We start from the raw sequence: 15,551 nt of genomic DNA, 5'->3' as shown, positions 1-15,551 counted from the left end.
GAGAGGGATCTTGGAGTCATTGTGGCTAGTTCTCTGGAAACATCCACTCCGTGTGCAGCAGCAGTCAAAAAAGCAAACAATGTGAAGAATCATTAAAAAAGGGATAGAGAATAAGACAGAAAATACGTTATTGTCTCTATATAAATCCATGGTACGTTCACATCTTGAATACGGCAGGCACATGTGGTTGCCTCATCTCAAAAACTATATTGAAAAAAGTTCAGAAAAGGGCAACAAAAATGGTTAGGGGTTTGGAATGGGTCCTATATAAACAGAGATTAAAAAGACTGGGACTTTTCAGCTTAGAAGAGAGGACACTAAATGGGGAATATGATAGAGGTCTATACAATCATGACTGGTGTGAAGAAAGTGAATAAGAAAGTTATTTACTTGTTCCCATAACACAAGAATTAGGAGTCACAATGAAATTAATAGGTAGCAGATTTTAAACAAACAGAAATTTTTCTGTGCCAACACAGTTAACCTGTGGAACTCTTTGCCAGAGGATATTGCTAAGACCAGGACTTTAATAGGGTCCAAAAAAAAAAAAGCTAGATAAATGCATGGAGGTTAGATCCCTCAATGGCTATTAGCTATGATGGGTAGGAATGGTGTCCCTAACCTGTTTGTCAGAGGCTGGGAATGGGTGATAGGATGGGATCACTTTACCTCAGGAGAGGACCATTGTGACTTGGCTGGAGGGTGAGCTGTGATGAGGTGCTGCAACTCCTGAAGACTAGGACAGCAGGCCAAGAAATGTCAAGAAGAGGTCGTCAGGCTGAAAGCTGAGCCCCATAGTGGCCAGGAGGAGGGGCTTCTATCAAGTGGTGAATCTCATGATGACAGGATCTAGTCTCTGTAAACCCAAGTTGAGTGGCAGGTAGTAATTACAAGGCCCTCTCTATATTCTTTAGTAATAGATTCCTGAATATGCTGCTTAATTATTTTGCCTATGATTTATGTCAGGCTGGCAGGCCTATAATTACTCAGGTTATACAGTTTAATTACTGGAAGCACATTAGCTTTCTCCCAGTCTTTGGGACAGCCCCAATTTTCTGAGATGTAGTGAACATCAGTAATAGTTCAGCAAGGTCCCCAGCCAGGACTTTTAAAAGTCTTGGATGGAAGTTATCCAGGTCTGGTGACTTAAAAATATCTAACATTGGTAACTACTGTTATCATCTTAGGACTCTCTGAAAAATATATTAGGAGCAAAAATGTGTTATCGTCCTTAACTCTGCTGGCAATAGAGTTCACCTTGAGTCCTTTGGCTTCTCTTATCAATTTTCTACAGACTTAACTTCTGATTTCTATTCCTTACTATCCACCTTCCTTTTCTTCTTTTTCTAATATATACAATTTCTATTACTGACTTCACTTCCCTTTAAGTTAGATTGGTAGTTTAGCTAGTGTGGTCTTTCTCCTTGATTGTGACTTCATTGGGTATCTAGTGAAATGTTCTTAAACGATTCCCAATTCTCTTCAAAGACCAGAGTGGGGTTGTGGCTAGACAAGGGATGCTGGATGAGGTGATGAGGGTTATCTTACGGGGGGGAGGGAGGTAAGATGGGAACATTTGTGACTGGATGAGAGGGGGTGGAAGGAGCAATGTTTTTAGCTGAGTTGGGAGGACGGGTGAGGCACTTTGTGTCTTCATCTACAGAGCAGAGTCCCAGCCCCAGTGACCACCAGTACTGCGCAAGGGGACATGTGCCCTTGCCCAGCGGCTGTAGGAGCAGTTCCTGGCAGCTCAGTCCCTGGCTGTTCCACAGGCGAGATGAAAAGGAAACTGAAAGAACACACCCTCCTGCATGTGCAATAACAAGGAAGGGCAGGGAGGTGTCCTCAGCAGTCACTGAACCTGTGCCCAGGAGCTCCAGTGACAGGGAACAGCCACAGGAGGAGGGGGGCCCCCTCAATCCTGACCCACAGGCTCCCCCTTCAGGCTGCTGCTCCCTGTTTTCTGTTCTCCCAGGAGCAGCTCCTTGGCAGCAGGGAGGAGACCAGGGCAGACCCTGGCTGCCGCACCCATCCCTGCTCCAGGGCCCTCCCCATCCCCACAGCTCCACCTGTGGAGCCGGACCCACGGAGAGCAAATTGAAAGAAGTGTTTTTACTAAACCAAAATCGACACGGGGCCGAGCAGAGAGCAGGGGCAAAGGCAGCGATGGCCAGAGGGCATGCTGGGAGAATGAGGCCTAAGGCAGTGGGGGGAAGGAGGGGAGGGGAAACTGAGGCAGGAGTGAATCCCGCGGAGCTGGTGGGGTTTCCAGCTGCCCTTTCTGCTCAGGGACAGGGGGGCGACGGCCAGGCAAGGAGAAGGGACAGGGCTGGAGCACCAAGTGAACTACCCCTGCCTCCTGACAGCCCTCAGCGCTGCCCAGAGCCTGCCACCCCAGCAGCTAGTTAAACAGCCTGGCCCATCAGGTGCTGCTGCAGCTTTGGCGGGACCAGGAGCTCTGGGGCCTTTAGCATCGCTGGGCCCCAGGGCCCCCCTTGTTGGCGGGTCTGCTCAGGGCTACCCCCCAGCGAGAGATGGCGCTGCACCTCCCGGGCAATGCACCACAGCCGAGGTAGGCACCGATGTGGGAGGCCACAACTGGACTCCCTGGGGGAGCAGATAGCTGGGTTGGGGGGGTCTTTCCATGGCATTCCCCACCACCACCAAACCATCTCCTTAGGAGACACGCAGGGGGGCAGCTCAGAGAAATGGCCGAGGCTCCCTCCCCAACAGCCCAGCACCCGGAGAGGGGGCAGCCAGAGCTGGGCTCCGAGGGGCAGGAGCCCCCAGGGGTGGGATGAAGGGAGAAAAACCCCGCTCCCAGGTAGACAGAGACGAAGGAAGCGTCTTCAACCTCTGCAGAGGGGCCAGAGGCCTAAGAGCAGCCAGGCCTCCTCCCGCAGGTCGTCAGGCACCCTGGGAGCTGCATGGGGCTGGGGGGCTGGGCCAAGCCGGCCTGACCTGCCCCTCACTGCAGGGAGCAGGTGCCCTTGCGCTGGATCTGGGAGGCAGCCGCCAGCAGCCCCAGTTTGCGCTGGCTGTAGGGGGGGTAGCGCGGGGAGTTCAAGGCCTCCAGGCCCGAGCTGCGCAGGACGCAGGCGCGCTGGTGAGTGAAGGTGTCGAAGCCGAACTTGCCGTGGTACGAGCCCAGCCCGCTGTTCCCTACAAAGAGAGCACGGCTCGGACACAGGGCAGGGCCCAGCGCCCCCCCCCCCCACCCCGCCCGGGTACGACCCCAGCCCACGGCCCTGCCCCCCGCCTGGCTCAGACACGCTCAGGCGCAGGCCCTAGTCCCACCGGAGGAGGCACAGAGGAGAGGCGGGTTCCTGGGGCGCGGCTGCAGCCCCCAGCTGTAGCCCAGCGTGTGCACCGTGCCCTGGGCAGAGATGCTGGGCCCTGCCCCAGCCTGTGTCCCTGCAGGCAGCTATCTCAGGGGGAGGCCGCGCACTGGCCAGAGCTGCGCAGGGCAGCGACGGCGGCTTAGAGCCAGGCCCTGACGTGCTACGGCCCAGCCTGGGGCTCCATGGCAGGCAGGCCTCTTCCCCAGGCCCAGGACCCAGCGCCCCCAGGGGCTCGGCCTCAGGCTGGGGGCCCGGACGTACCAATCCCTCCAAAGGGCAGCGAGGGCAGCGTCATGTGCATCATGGGGTCATTGGCACCAAACCCGCCGCTGCTCGTCTGCTCCAGCACCCGGTGCACCACCTGGGGGGCACAGGAGAGAGATGCGGGATAAAGCAGAGCCACCGTCCCCGGAGACTGGCCGGGGGGCACCTGCAAACGCTGCCCCCTCCTCGCCCAGGAACCGGTCCCAGCAGGGAGCCCCAGGCCTTGACCTCGGGCTGGGCCCCCACCTTGCTGTCAGCGGCGAAGACGTACACGGCCAGCGGCCGCTCCCGGCTGTTGATGAAGGCGATGGCTTCGTCCACGCCGGGCACCGTGACGATGGGCAGGACGGGCCCGAAGATCTCCTCCTGCATGGCCGGCTCCGACGGCTGCACGTCCGCCAGCACCGTGGGGGCTACGAGGGGGGGGGGGAAGGGGAATCACTCCACAACCAGGGGCATGTAGCTCCCCTCCTCCACCACGGCTCTGCCCCCTCCAGCCCTGCCCCGCCCCAGAGCTCCCCACAGGCCCTGCCCTGCCCCCTCCCTACCTCCCAGACTCACTTCTGCACCATCTGGACTCCACACCCTGCCTGGAGCCTCAGCCCAGCGCCCTGGCGTGTGAGACCCCAGAGCCCCGCGCCCTGGCGTGTGAGACCCCGGAGCCCCGCGCCCCGGCGTGTTGAGACCCCGGAGCCCCGCGCCCCGGCGTGTTGAGACCCCGGAGCCCCGCGCCCCGGCGTGTTGAGACCCCGGAGCCCCGCGCCCCGGCGTGTTGAGACCCCGGAGCCCCGTGCCCCGGCGTGAGACCCCGGAGCCCCGCACCCTGGCGTGAGACCCCAGAGCCCCGCGCCCTGGCGTGTTGAGACCCCGGAGTCCCGCGCCCTGGCGTGTTGAGACCCCGGCGCCCCGCGCCCTGGCGTGTTGAGACCCCGGCGCCCCGCGCCCTGGCGTGTTGAGACCCCGGCGCCCCGCACCCTGGCGTGAGACCCCAGAGTCCCGCGCCCTGGCGTGTTGAGACCCCGGAGTCCCATGCCCTGATGTGTGAGACCCCGGAGCCCCGCGCCCCAGCGTGTTGAGACCCCGGAGCCCCGCGCCCCGGCTTGTGAGACCCCGGAGCCCCGCGCCCTGGCGTGTTGAGACCCCGGAGCCCCGCGCCCTGGCGTGTTGAGACCCCGGAGCCCCGTGCCCTGGCGTGTGAGACCCCGGAGCCCCGCGCCCCGGCGTGAGAGACCCCGGAGCCCCGCGCCCCGGCGTGAGAGACCCCGCAGCCCCGCGCCCCGGCATCAGAGACCCCGGAGCCCCGCGCCCCGGCGTCAGAGACCCCGGAGCCCCGCGCCCCGGTGTGTGAGACCCCGGAGCCCCGCGCCCTGGCGTGTGAGACCCCGGAGCCCCGCGCCCTGGCGTGTGAGACCCCGGAGCCCCGCGCCCTGGCGTGTGAGACCCCGGAGCCCCGCGCCCTGGCGCCGGGGCCCTCACCGATGTAGCGCTCCTGCTCGTCCGTCTGCCCCCCGAGGGCCACGCGCCCGCTGCCCAGCAGGGCCCGGACGCGCTGGAACTGCCGGTCGCTGACGAGGCGGGCGAAGTCGGGCGAGGCCCGGGGGTCGGGGCCGTAGAACTGGGCGATGGCGCGGCCCAGGGCGGGCAGCAGCTTCTCCTGCGTCTCCGGGCTGCACAGCACGTAGTCGGGGGCGACGCAGGTCTGGCCCGCGTTGAAGCAGCGCCCCCACACCAGCCGGTTGGCCACGCTCTGCAGGTCGCCCCCCTCGGCCACGTAGCAGGGGTTCTTGCCCCCCAGCTCCAGCGTCAGCGGCGTCAGGTGCTTGGCCGCCGCCGTCATCACGATCCTGCCCACCTGGGGGCCGCCTGCGTAGGTGGGGGGACCGGACGTATCAGGGGCCTTGGGACACAGGCAGCCACGGCCTCGCCCAGGAGGGGGACGGACCCAGCCTCTGGCGGCGGCTCCAGTCACCCCCAACCCCACGTTCAGGGGCCTCAGGGCTCAGTGTCCCTCAGCCCCCGACACCCCTCCTGGCCCAGTCAGGGGACGCCCAAGGGGCTGAGTGTGTGTCCTGGCACTGGGCTCCGGGGCAGCCCCTGAGGGAGCGGAGCCAGAGCACTCTGGGGGGTGGAGATGCCCCCTGGAGTGGCGGGGGGGGGTCCCTGGGGGCTGGGGACGTACCAGTGTAGAAGATGTAGTCGAACTTGTTCTCCAGCAGCTGGGTGGTCTCCGCGGGGCCGCCGGTCACCACGGCAAAGCAGTCCTGCAATGGGGGGAGTGTGGGGTGACCCCGTCCTGCCCCCTTGGCTCTGCCCAGCCCCGCTAATCCCTGTTCTGCCCCCATCTCTCTGGCTTCCAGCACTGGCTGGTCCCTGGGGGAGGGGTGCAGGGGGCAGCTCTGGTTGGGGGAGGGTTACTGGGGAGGCGACACGGAGGTGGGGTGGTCGCCTGGGCTGAGGGGTGAGAGGGGCCGTGGGGCCGGGGTTCACTGTAGTGGAAGGCGCCAGCGTTCAAGCCCTGCTCTGACTTTCATAACTGCACTGGCAAAGCCCGGAGGGGCTGGGAGCTGCCGGCCGTGGCCGCGGGGGAGCTGTGCACTGCCGGGCCCTGGTGCCGCCGGCGGCTCCTTACCTTGTCCAGGTAGCTGGGCAGCATCTCCGCCACCAGCTTCTCGGTGCAGCTGCTGATCTCGGAGGGCTTGATGATGACACAGTTCCCTGGGGGCAGGCAGGACGTCACCCTGCAGCACAGACCCACCCCCCGCCCCCATGCAGCACATTCCCCCCAGGGCCTCTCTGCAGCACCTGACCCGCCTCTGGGGCTCTGCAGGGAGGGGTTCCTGGGGACACCCCAGGAGCCTCATCTGGGGCTGGGGAAAGCTCTGGGGGGTATGTGCTGCCTGGGGGGGCCCTGCCCCAGAGCACACAGGCACCGTGCTGGGGGTGGGCTCTGCCTGGGGCAGGCTCTGGCCGGGGTGGGGGGTCGGTGCCCGGGGTCCCTCACTCACCAGCCGCGATGGCCCCGACCAGGGGCACCAGGATGAGGTGCAAGGGGTAGTTCCAGGGCCCGATGATCAGCACCACCCCATAGGGATCCTTCCGGATGAAGGCCGTGTCCAGCCGAGTCACCTGCAGGGGAGCCTCTCGTCAGGGGCTGGGGCAGTGGGTCCCAGGCTGGGGGAGGGGAAGGAGCCGGGCCGGGGGATGGGAGCCCTGGCTCGGCCGTGGGGCGACGTCCCAGCTCTGCACTGGGTGCTTGTTCCCGTCCAGCCCAGACTCAGGCTGGGGGGGTGTTTCCTCCCCCTCCCCACTCAGCCCCCCAGGGTCCCCTCCCCGCTCAATCCCCCAGGGTCCCCTGCCCGCTCAGCCCCCCAGCACCCCTCCCCGCTCAGCTCCCCAGGGTCCCCTCCCTGCTCAGCCCCGGGCCCGTCTCCCCATTACCAGGTTCTTCTCCACGAACTCGTCCTTCATCCAGCTGGCCAGGCTGTTGAGCGCGTAGTTGACCTCGTTCTTGACCAGCAGGATCTCGGAGAGCTCCGCCTCCAGGGGGGGCTGGGGGAGGAGCAGCATCAGCTTCCCCCCCCCCCAGACACACAGTTCGGCCCATCCAGCACCACACCCCCGGGGGGAGGGCGGCGGGGGGCGGGGCATGGCCAGCCCGGGGATGGGGCCAGCCGGGAGAAACTCTCTGAGGTGGGGGCAGAGGGGTGACACCCCCCATCTGAGGGACCCCCAGGGGCAGCACAGTCCCTGGGCCAGAGGGCTCTGGGCTCCTCTCCCGCGCCAGGCTCCCACAGAGCTGATTGGGCACGTGGGGCCTTTTCCCAGCTCCAGGCGGCCGGGAGACACCGACCCATCCCCGCGGGCGATCCCCGGCCTCGGATCCCCTCAGCTCGTCACCTCTGCACTGCGCCCAGCACACGACTGGCCCGGCCAGGGAGCCTCTGAGCTGGGCCGGGGTCAACAGCCCCGCTCCTCGGGCCAGGGGGACTCCCTGCCACCAGGGCACAGCCGGTCTGGGCCAGAGACAGAACGTCCTGTGGGAGCACTCCCAGCCCGGGGAAGGGTCTGCTGGGAGCTAGCGGGCGTCCCGCCTCCCCTTCCACGGGCGAGAGCTGCTGTCACCGGCCTTCACTGACAACCCAGAGCATCAAAGCTATTTAAGCAGACCCTACCAAAACACCCGTCTGCAGACACAGCCCTGCCCCCAGCACAGGAGAGTCACCTTGCTCAGATCACGGCTCAGCCCCTAGCTCTTGGCGGGATGAAGGGGAGGCAGGAACCTGGGCGGACGGGACCCCTGTGCACGTCCTGCTCTCTGTGCTGTGGGAACACCAGGTGCCTCCCCTGTCCTGCAGGGAGACCTGCCCCCACCCTCCCCATGCTGGGCTCGGGGCAGGACCCGCCCGGCTCACCTTGCGCATGTCCGAGGCCATGGCGTCCAGGATGGGCTGCTTCTTGTCATCCAGGAAGCGGCCCAGCGCCTCCAGCTGGGAGACCCGGTGCTCAGCGCCGCGAGTCTTCCCCGCCAGCCAGGCAGCGCGCAGGCCGCTCACCAAGCCCGCGTAGGGGTTCATGCTGGGGGAGGGGGCAGGTCAGCCTGTGCTGGGGGACCCAGAGCCTCTGCCCCATTCCTGGCTCGCCAGCCCCATCCACACAGCCGCTGACCGTCACCAGCACCATAGCCACGGATCCTTTTCCCTGCCCATCCTCATGGCCTCGGAGCCCAAGCCCCCTCCCTCTGCTGCCTCTGCCCATGCCCACAACCTCTGAGCCCCTAATCCCCCCTTCTGCCCCTGCTGATCCTCATGGCCTCTGAGCCCCTAGTCCCCCTCCCCATCCCCACAGTCTCTGAGCCTCTAATTCCTCCAGGTGCCTCTGCCCATCCCTGCAGCCTCTGAGCCCATAATCTCCCACCCCCCACTGCCCCTGCCCATCCCTGCAGCCTCTGAGCCCCTTGATCCCATCCTTCTTCAGAGCCACCAGCCCTGCACCTGGGGTTAGGATGGGGCACAGGCGGGGGGGGGGGCTGCCCCATACCTCTTGTGGGTGCAGAAGGGGAGGGGCGTGGTCCAGTACAGTGAAATCAGGCCCTGGGGGCAGCCCTGACTTGCACACCGTCCCACAACCCTCTTCTGCCCCCTGCCGCCCCATGGAGCAAGCGAGCCCCGCCCCCAGTGTCTGATCGCCCCGCCCCTGCCCGAAGCCCCGCCCCTCTACCTGCGCGCCCCGCCCCCTGCCGATCCCCTCCTAGCCAGGTCGTACCTGGGGCTGATGTTTTGCGAGTGGCGCGGCCCCGCCCCTTTCCTCTTAGGCTGCCGATGATTGGGCGGCGGCCCTGGAGCGGAGGGCGGTGGTTGGCTGGGCTGTGGCCCGGCTGAGCCAGGGGCGGGGCCATGTGGCCTTTCGCTCGCTGGGATTTCCTGCCCCGTGATGCGGCCCCGGCGCCTCCTCCCACCCAGGGGAGAGCCCGGCGGCCGGCAGTGCTGGGGGGGAGGGGCAGCGGGGAGCCAGGACTCCTGGGTTCTATCTCTGCTGGGGGGGGGGCAGTGGGGTCTAGTGGTTAGAGCAAGGGGGGGCAGTGGGGAGCCAGGACTCCTGGGTTCTATCTCTGCTGGGGGGGCAGTGGGGTCTAGTGGTTAGAGCAAGGGGGCAGCGGGGAGCCAGGGCTCCTGGGTTCTATCTCTGCTGGGGGGCAGTGGGGTCTAGAGGTTAGAGCAAGGGGGGGCAGTGGGGAGCCAGGACTCCTGGGTTCTATCTCTGCTGGGGGGGGGGGGGGCAGTGGGGTCTAGTGGTTAGAGCAAGGGGGGGCAGTGGGGAGCCAGGACTCCTGGGTTCTATCTCTGCTGGGGGGCAGTGGGGTCTAGTGGTTAGAGCAAGGGGGCAGCGGGGAGCCAGGGCTCCTGGGTTCTATCTCTGCTGGGGGGCAGTGGGGTCTAGAGGTTAGAGCAAGGGGGGGCAGTGGGGAGCCAGGACTCCTGGGTTCTATCTCTGCTGGGGGGCAGTGGGGTCTAGTGGTTAGAGCAAGGGGGGCAGTGGGGAGCCAGGACTCCTAGGTTCTCTCTCTGCTGGGGGGCAGTGGGGTCTAGTGGTTAGAGCAAGGGGGTAGTGGGGAGCCAGGACTCCTGGGTTCTATCTCTGCTGGGGGGCAGTGGGGTCTAGTGGTTAGAGCAAGGGGGGGCAGCGGGGAGCCAGGACTCCTGGGTTCTATCCCCGCTCTGCCCTGCGGATGTTGAGTGCACCGATTTATCATCCCATTGGTGTCCCCATCAAGTGTGACCCTGTGGCCACTGAGTCCCGGCTGTCAGGGGGAGGGCCCCTATATGGACCCGCCTGGCCTGTGCCGTGTGTTGGTTTGGCTGGGAGGAGATGCTGCCAGTGGGTGCTCTCCCCAGTGCCATGCTCGGAAGTGCTACCACTCCCCTCCTACCCCACCCCTAATCCTGCTGGGGACCCAGCTGCAGCCAACAGGGCTTGGCCTGGGCCCCCTTTGTGTGTGGAGGGGAGAGATCTGGCTGCCCCAAGCCTTAAACCTGCTAGTCCAACCATTTGGCTCCCTGACCGCTGCGGTGACCCACAGAGCTTGGTGTCTCTAGGCGCTCGGCCGCTCACCCAGCAGCTTTGGAATCCATCTTTCCTGTGTCGCTGCCCACGGGCACTTTCCCTGGGGTGTCTTGGTGTGTGGTCATGTTGTTACCCTGGGAAGTGTTGGTGGCATCCATCAAGTGTGTCTTTGATCTACAATCATAGACCTGGTTAAAGCCAAGGGCTGTGCTAAGCACCTGCCATTCAGGCCAAAGGGATGGAGCAATTAAATATCCCTTTGAGTCGTGATAGCTGGAAGCACCAGGAAGTTGCTGCCCAAGGCAATGGAGCTCACAGCAACGCTAATCACAAGCTAAGGGGTTTCCCTAGGATTGAGTGCCTCATGCCCTGCATTTGCAAGGGGGAATTGATTGGTTGTGAGCAAAAAGAGCAGCCAGACAGTGGGAGGCGCAGTGGAGGAAGCAGAGACCGGGCTGCCTCTGGCCAGGGTGTTGGCTGCAGGGCCAGATGTTGATTGCTGAGCAAGGGACCTGCCTCCTGTTTGTTGGGCACAGGGGACTCCAGCTGTGTTCTTTGGGGGGGAGGGGAACAGGATTGCAGCGAGGAGCAACCCTGACGCACAGGGTCCATTTCTGCTTCTAATGGAAACAGCCTGGCTCTGAACGAACTGCTGCAGCCAAAGGGGCGACACTGTTTCCAGCTGCAAAGGGAAGAGGGAATGTCCCCCGCGTGCTGCACCAGGCAATGGGGAGGGGTGCCTTGCCAGGGTTCAGCATGTGAAGGGTTAACCGTGGGTCCCATAGCTGGGCAGAGCAGAGGCCGTGCATGCTGGGAGTTCCCTTGGGCTAGAAACCTTGGCACAGCCCACCTGGACGGAGAGGCCAGGTGGAGGCTCTGCCCAGGGGTTACCCGCTGGAGGCGAAAGGGGTCCCTTGTATGTGCACTGCCAGGGGTGCAGACCCTGCCCCACCCACCCCTGGGAGACTGGAGCTACTGCTCGGTTCCGAGAAGTTTTGCAGGGAGCCAGGCCTATCCTGATTTCCCCAGCTGTTCAGGGGGTCACTTCCTTCCCCATCCCAGAGGAAAGGGCACCCCAGGCCGCAGCCACACTGGTGACACTGCACCCTGGGCATCCTCGGCTACTGCCCCACACCCCCCTGCTCCTCCCCGGCGTTTGCCAGCCAGAAGGAGAGCAGCTGCCTCCAGCTGCCTGGCTCCTGCCATGACTCCATCGATTGCTCCAGCCTCCATCAGGAGCGGGGAATTAGCCAGGCCTCAGAGCGGAGCATACGGGACCTCGGGCACCCTACGGTAGAGAAGGAGGTGACTGGCCGTGCTCAGGGGAGGGCGGCGGTGGGCATGGAGGAGCACAGAGAAACACTCGGCCTCTGGCGCTCACCAGGCTCAGGAGGGAGATCAGGGGACCTATGCGGGTGCAGTAGCAGCCCTGCAGCGATGGGGTTTGGTCTCAGGATTAGCATACTATACCCAGCACCCTGCCCACTCACGTTCCCAGGCACGGGGAACTGGCCCAACCTGTTGGAGCTGCCAGCCAGCCTCTCTGCCTGGGGCTAGGGGTGCTGCACACACCCCAAGGAAGGGATGAGCCCAACAGCTTCTCCCAGACAGATCTGAGCAGCGAGAGGGGACGTGTAGACCCAGGAGTCCCCAAGCAACCACCTCTGGTTTCCCCATCCAGTTCAGGTGACTGGAAGCTCACCCCCAAGGAGAGCAGCTGGGAACCACAGTCATCTGTCAGCTCCCTCCCTGTCCTGTGCCTCTCCCCTGTCCCAGGGCTGGTCCTCACAGGCCCCAATCCTGAGTCTGAGAAGATTTGCACCGAGGTAAGTGTCTCCCGCCCCCTCCCTGTACCACCCACCGTGGTACGTCCCCAGAATTTAAATCCGCTTCTGTGCCAGATGACAGGAGAGTAGGTGGCATGACACCAATTTTTAAAAAGGCTCCAGAGGAGATCCTGGCAATTGTGGGTCAGCCTGATGTCAGCACCTGGCAAACTGGTTGAATTATAGCAAAGAAGAGAATGATCAGACACATAGATGAACGCGATTTGTTGGGGAACAGCCGGCATGCGTTCTGTAAAGGGCAATGATGGCTCACTAATCTACCAAGATTCTCTGAGGAGGTCAACAAGCGTATGGATAAGGGGCTATCGTGCACTTAGATTTCCAGAAAGCCTTTGATAAGATCCCTCACCAAAAGCCCTTAAGCGAAGTGGCCATGGGGTAAGAGGGAAGGTCTTCTCCAGGATCAAGAACTGGTTAAAAGACAGGAAACAAAGGGCAGGGATAAAAGATCAGTTTTCAAAATGGGGAGCAGGGAAGAGTGGTGTCCCTCAAGGATCTGTCGTGGGACCAGGACAGGTCAACATATTCATTGATGATCTGGAAAAAGGCGTAAGCAGCGAGATGTCAAACTGTGGAAATGATAGAAAACTACTGCGGATCGTTAAGTCCAAAGGGTTGCAAGAGGACAGTACAAAACTGGGTGAGTGAGGAACAAAATGGCCGATGAAATTCAGTGGTGATAAGTGCAAAGTAATGCATATTGGAAACCATAATCCCAACTATACATAGAAAATGGTGGGGTCGAAATTAACTGCGACCCCTCTAGAAAGAGATCTTGGAGTCATCATGGAGAGATCTCTGAAAATACGTGCTGCATCAGTCATAAAAGCTAAAGAAACGTCGGGGATTATTGAGGACGGGATAGAAAATAAAACAGAAAATATCACATTACCGCTATATAAATTCCTGGCACACCCACATCTTCAGCACTGCGTGCAGATGCGGTTGCTTCATCTCAAAACAAAACAAAAAACAAACCCGGGAATTGGTAAAGGTCCAGAAAAGGGCAACAAAAATTATTAGGGGTTTGGAACAGTTTCTGTATGAGGAGAGATTAACAATTAATAACACTGGAACTTTGCAGCCTGGAAAAGATACAACTAAGGGAGATACGATAGAGGTCTATAAAATCATGACTGATGTGGAGAAAGTAAATAAGGAAGTATTATTCCTTTATATAACAAAAGAACTAGGAGTCACCCAATGAAATTAATAGGTAGCAGGTTTAAAACAAACAAAAGGAAGTGTTTCTGCACACAACACAAGGTCGACCTGTGGAACTCCTTGCCAGAGGATGTTGTGAAGACCAGGACTTTAACAGAGTTCAAAAACTAGACGAATGCATGGAGGTTAGGATCATCAATGGCTACTAGCCAGGATGGGTAGGAATGGTGTCCCTGGCCTCTGTTTGTTGGGGCTGTGAGTGGGTAACAACCAGGAGGGATCACTTGATTGTCTGTGCTGCATCCCCTGCAGAGCAGCCAGGGTGGGGAGGAGCCACCGCCCTCTGGGCACCCTGCCTCTCTTACGCCTCTTGAGACTCTGAGGGGGTGTTGGCAGCACAGCCCGACATCCCTGCGTGGGTCTATGACCCTTGCATCCTGAGTGGATCCAGCCTGACGGCCACCCTAGCAGGAGGAGCAGGGCCAGTGTTGCCCTTTCCATGGGGGAAACTGAGGCACGGAGCCAGGAAGGGGCTGGCCTGTTATTCAGGCACAGGGATGGGACTCAAGGCCTGGGCTCTCTTCTGGAACCTCTGCCAGCCCTGGCTTTCTGTGGGCACCGCTTCTCATACAGCGGGGAGGGGGGAGGTAGCCCTGCCCCACATGCGTGCCTGTGGCCATGGGGAAGGGGCACAGCCCAGCTCAGGGACAGGGCCTTAGCTAGTCCTCAGGTCACCATCCCAGGGATGGGTCCAGTGCCCAAGGCTTAATCACAAGCCCCTCCTGGGACCTCTTCTGGGATCTCTGCCAGTCCTGGATTTCTGTGGGACCGGAGGCAGGGGGGCAGGAGGCTGCCCAGGGCCCAGCCACACCAGGACCCCCCCAGAGTATTGCCGGACCCCATCTACAGGCCCTGACGCCCCCCACACGGGACCACCAGGAGATTCTGTGACTCCAACTCAGGGCTGGATCAGAGCAGGCACCTGCTAGAAGGGAAAAGCCCCTTATCTCATTCCCGCCCCTGAACCCAGCCAGCCCCCTGCCCCGGGGCTGGATCAGAGCTGGGCCCCATAGAGGGCTGTTCCCGGCTGGGTACCCCGCTGTGCGCTCAGCGAGGGGCCTGTACCTGAGGTGCTGTCTGTGCACTCCAGGGCGGGGGGCGGTCGAGGAGGGCGCTCAGCGCGTCGCTGGCTTCTCTCAGGGGTTGCCTCCGACTCAGCAGCGTTGTTTGCTCGGTGCTGCACCCCTGCCAGTGCCTGTGGGCGGCTGGCAGCCAGCTGGGGCTGAGCAGGCAGGGCGGGACGGCTCCCCGCCTCCATGGAAACACACAGTGGGGGGGGGAAAGTGTGCAGCTGGGCAGGGCCTTGGAGATGGGGGGAGGACTGCCGGGGGGGCGGTGAGCACTCCAGAGAGCTGGGCCCAGCTGCACCGAGCTGCCTCACTGACACCCACCACAGCCACGCAGGAACCTGGGGAACACTGCCCCCCCAGAACCCAAGAGCCCCCTCTCCCATGCCCCCCAGGACCCTGCCTTGGGAGCACCCTTAGAACCCTGCACTGGGAACCCCCCTCCCCACACTCTGCCCCCTCGGGATTCTACTTTGGGAACCCCCCTCACACAAGCCCCAGGACCCTGCCCTAGGAACCCCCCCTCACGCTGCCCCCCCAAACCTCCCTCCCCTCACACACCCTCCATGGGACCTGCCCAATGGGTTGACTCTCCGGGCCTCAGGCGGATTCCCACCCATCAGCCAGGGCCAGATTCCCACAACCCCACACCCTAATAATCTCATCGAATCCCGTGTGGGAGGTGGCGTGGCCGGCGCTGGGGGGGGGGAGGGGGAGCAGGCTCTCGAAGCACAGGGCTGAGCTTTGCTCATTTTCTCCTTTGAAATACACAGAGAGGGGCTCTGGGCTGTCCCCGTCTCCCCCACCAGAGGGGTCCTTGGGGGTCCCTGTTCCCCAAGGTGCAAGAGGGCAGGACCGATGGCTGGGGGCAGCAGGGGGCAGGTTAGTGCCCCAAGGTCAGAATAGGAGCAGGGCAGCTGGAGGGAACTTGAATTTTGTTACGGACTGAGCCCCGCTCTTGCTGCTGCCCCAGGCACCTGGCAGATGGGGTCACACAAACACATGCACACACGTGCACACCCCCATGCAACCAAGCATCCCCCACGCCTGTCCCCCAGACACACACTTGTGCATGCCCTCACTTCTGGCCCCACATCCAATCAGGCATCCCCCACGCCTGGGCACGCCCCCACACCTGTCCCCACCACACATACCTAGGCACACTGCCCCACCTCTGTGCCCACAAAACCACACACGCACTTCAGACACATACCTGCGGCCATACCCCCAAGTTCTCCCAACACCAG

The 15,551-nt window shown here is 62.3% G+C and overlaps 1 protein-coding gene across 9 annotated transcripts; it reads right to left on the bottom strand.

Annotated features, from left to right (window-relative positions):
- Positions 1-373: 373 nt before the first annotated feature.
- Positions 374-14,495, bottom strand: LOC106731890 (aldehyde dehydrogenase family 3 member B1). Of its 9 annotated transcripts, none has more exons than XM_075929007.1 (12): positions 14,303-14,495; positions 12,906-12,967; positions 10,215-12,550; positions 8,018-8,180; positions 7,044-7,175; positions 6,611-6,731; positions 6,235-6,320; positions 5,785-5,866; positions 5,082-5,468; positions 3,852-4,018; positions 3,603-3,702; positions 374-3,162 (listed from the first exon to the last, which is right to left on the bottom strand). In XM_075929007.1, the coding sequence occupies exons 3-12, from the start codon at positions 10,322-10,324 to the stop codon at positions 2,969-2,971; spliced, it is 1,542 nt and encodes a 513-aa protein (XP_075785122.1). In that variant the 5' UTR covers positions 10,325-12,550; positions 12,906-12,967; positions 14,303-14,495; the 3' UTR covers positions 374-2,968. The 9 variants fall into 9 exon arrangements, with proteins under 9 accessions (XP_075785122.1, XP_075785121.1, XP_075785125.1 ...); XM_075929006.1 differs by having other exon boundaries at positions 10,215-10,340; XM_075929010.1 differs by having other exon boundaries at positions 7,044-7,154; positions 10,215-10,340; positions 14,303-14,489.
- Between the last annotated feature and the right edge of the window lie 1,056 nt (positions 14,496-15,551).

The sequence above is a fragment of the Pelodiscus sinensis genome, chromosome 4 (assembly GCF_049634645.1).
Source record: "Pelodiscus sinensis isolate JC-2024 chromosome 4, ASM4963464v1, whole genome shotgun sequence".
In the NCBI taxonomy this organism is placed as follows: domain Eukaryota; kingdom Metazoa; phylum Chordata; order Testudines; family Trionychidae; genus Pelodiscus; species Pelodiscus sinensis.
The sequence above is the reverse complement of the archived record's forward strand: the minus strand, read 5'-3'. Positions and strand labels throughout refer to the sequence as shown.

Excerpts from the sequence above, each read along its gene's own strand:
- LOC106731890 (XM_075929007.1), bottom strand. The coding sequence starts at position 10,324 with ATGGATGCCACCAACACTTCCCAGGGTAACAACATGACCACACACCAA. Across the intron at positions 6,732-7,043 it reads AGTTCGTGGAGAAGAACCTG|GTGACTCGGCTGGACACGGC; the intron begins GTAATGGGGAGA and ends GCTCCCCTGCAG. Across the intron at positions 6,321-6,610 it reads GGTCGGGGCCATCGCGGCTG|GGAACTGTGTCATCATCAAG; the intron begins GTGAGTGAGGGA and ends GCCTGCCCCCAG.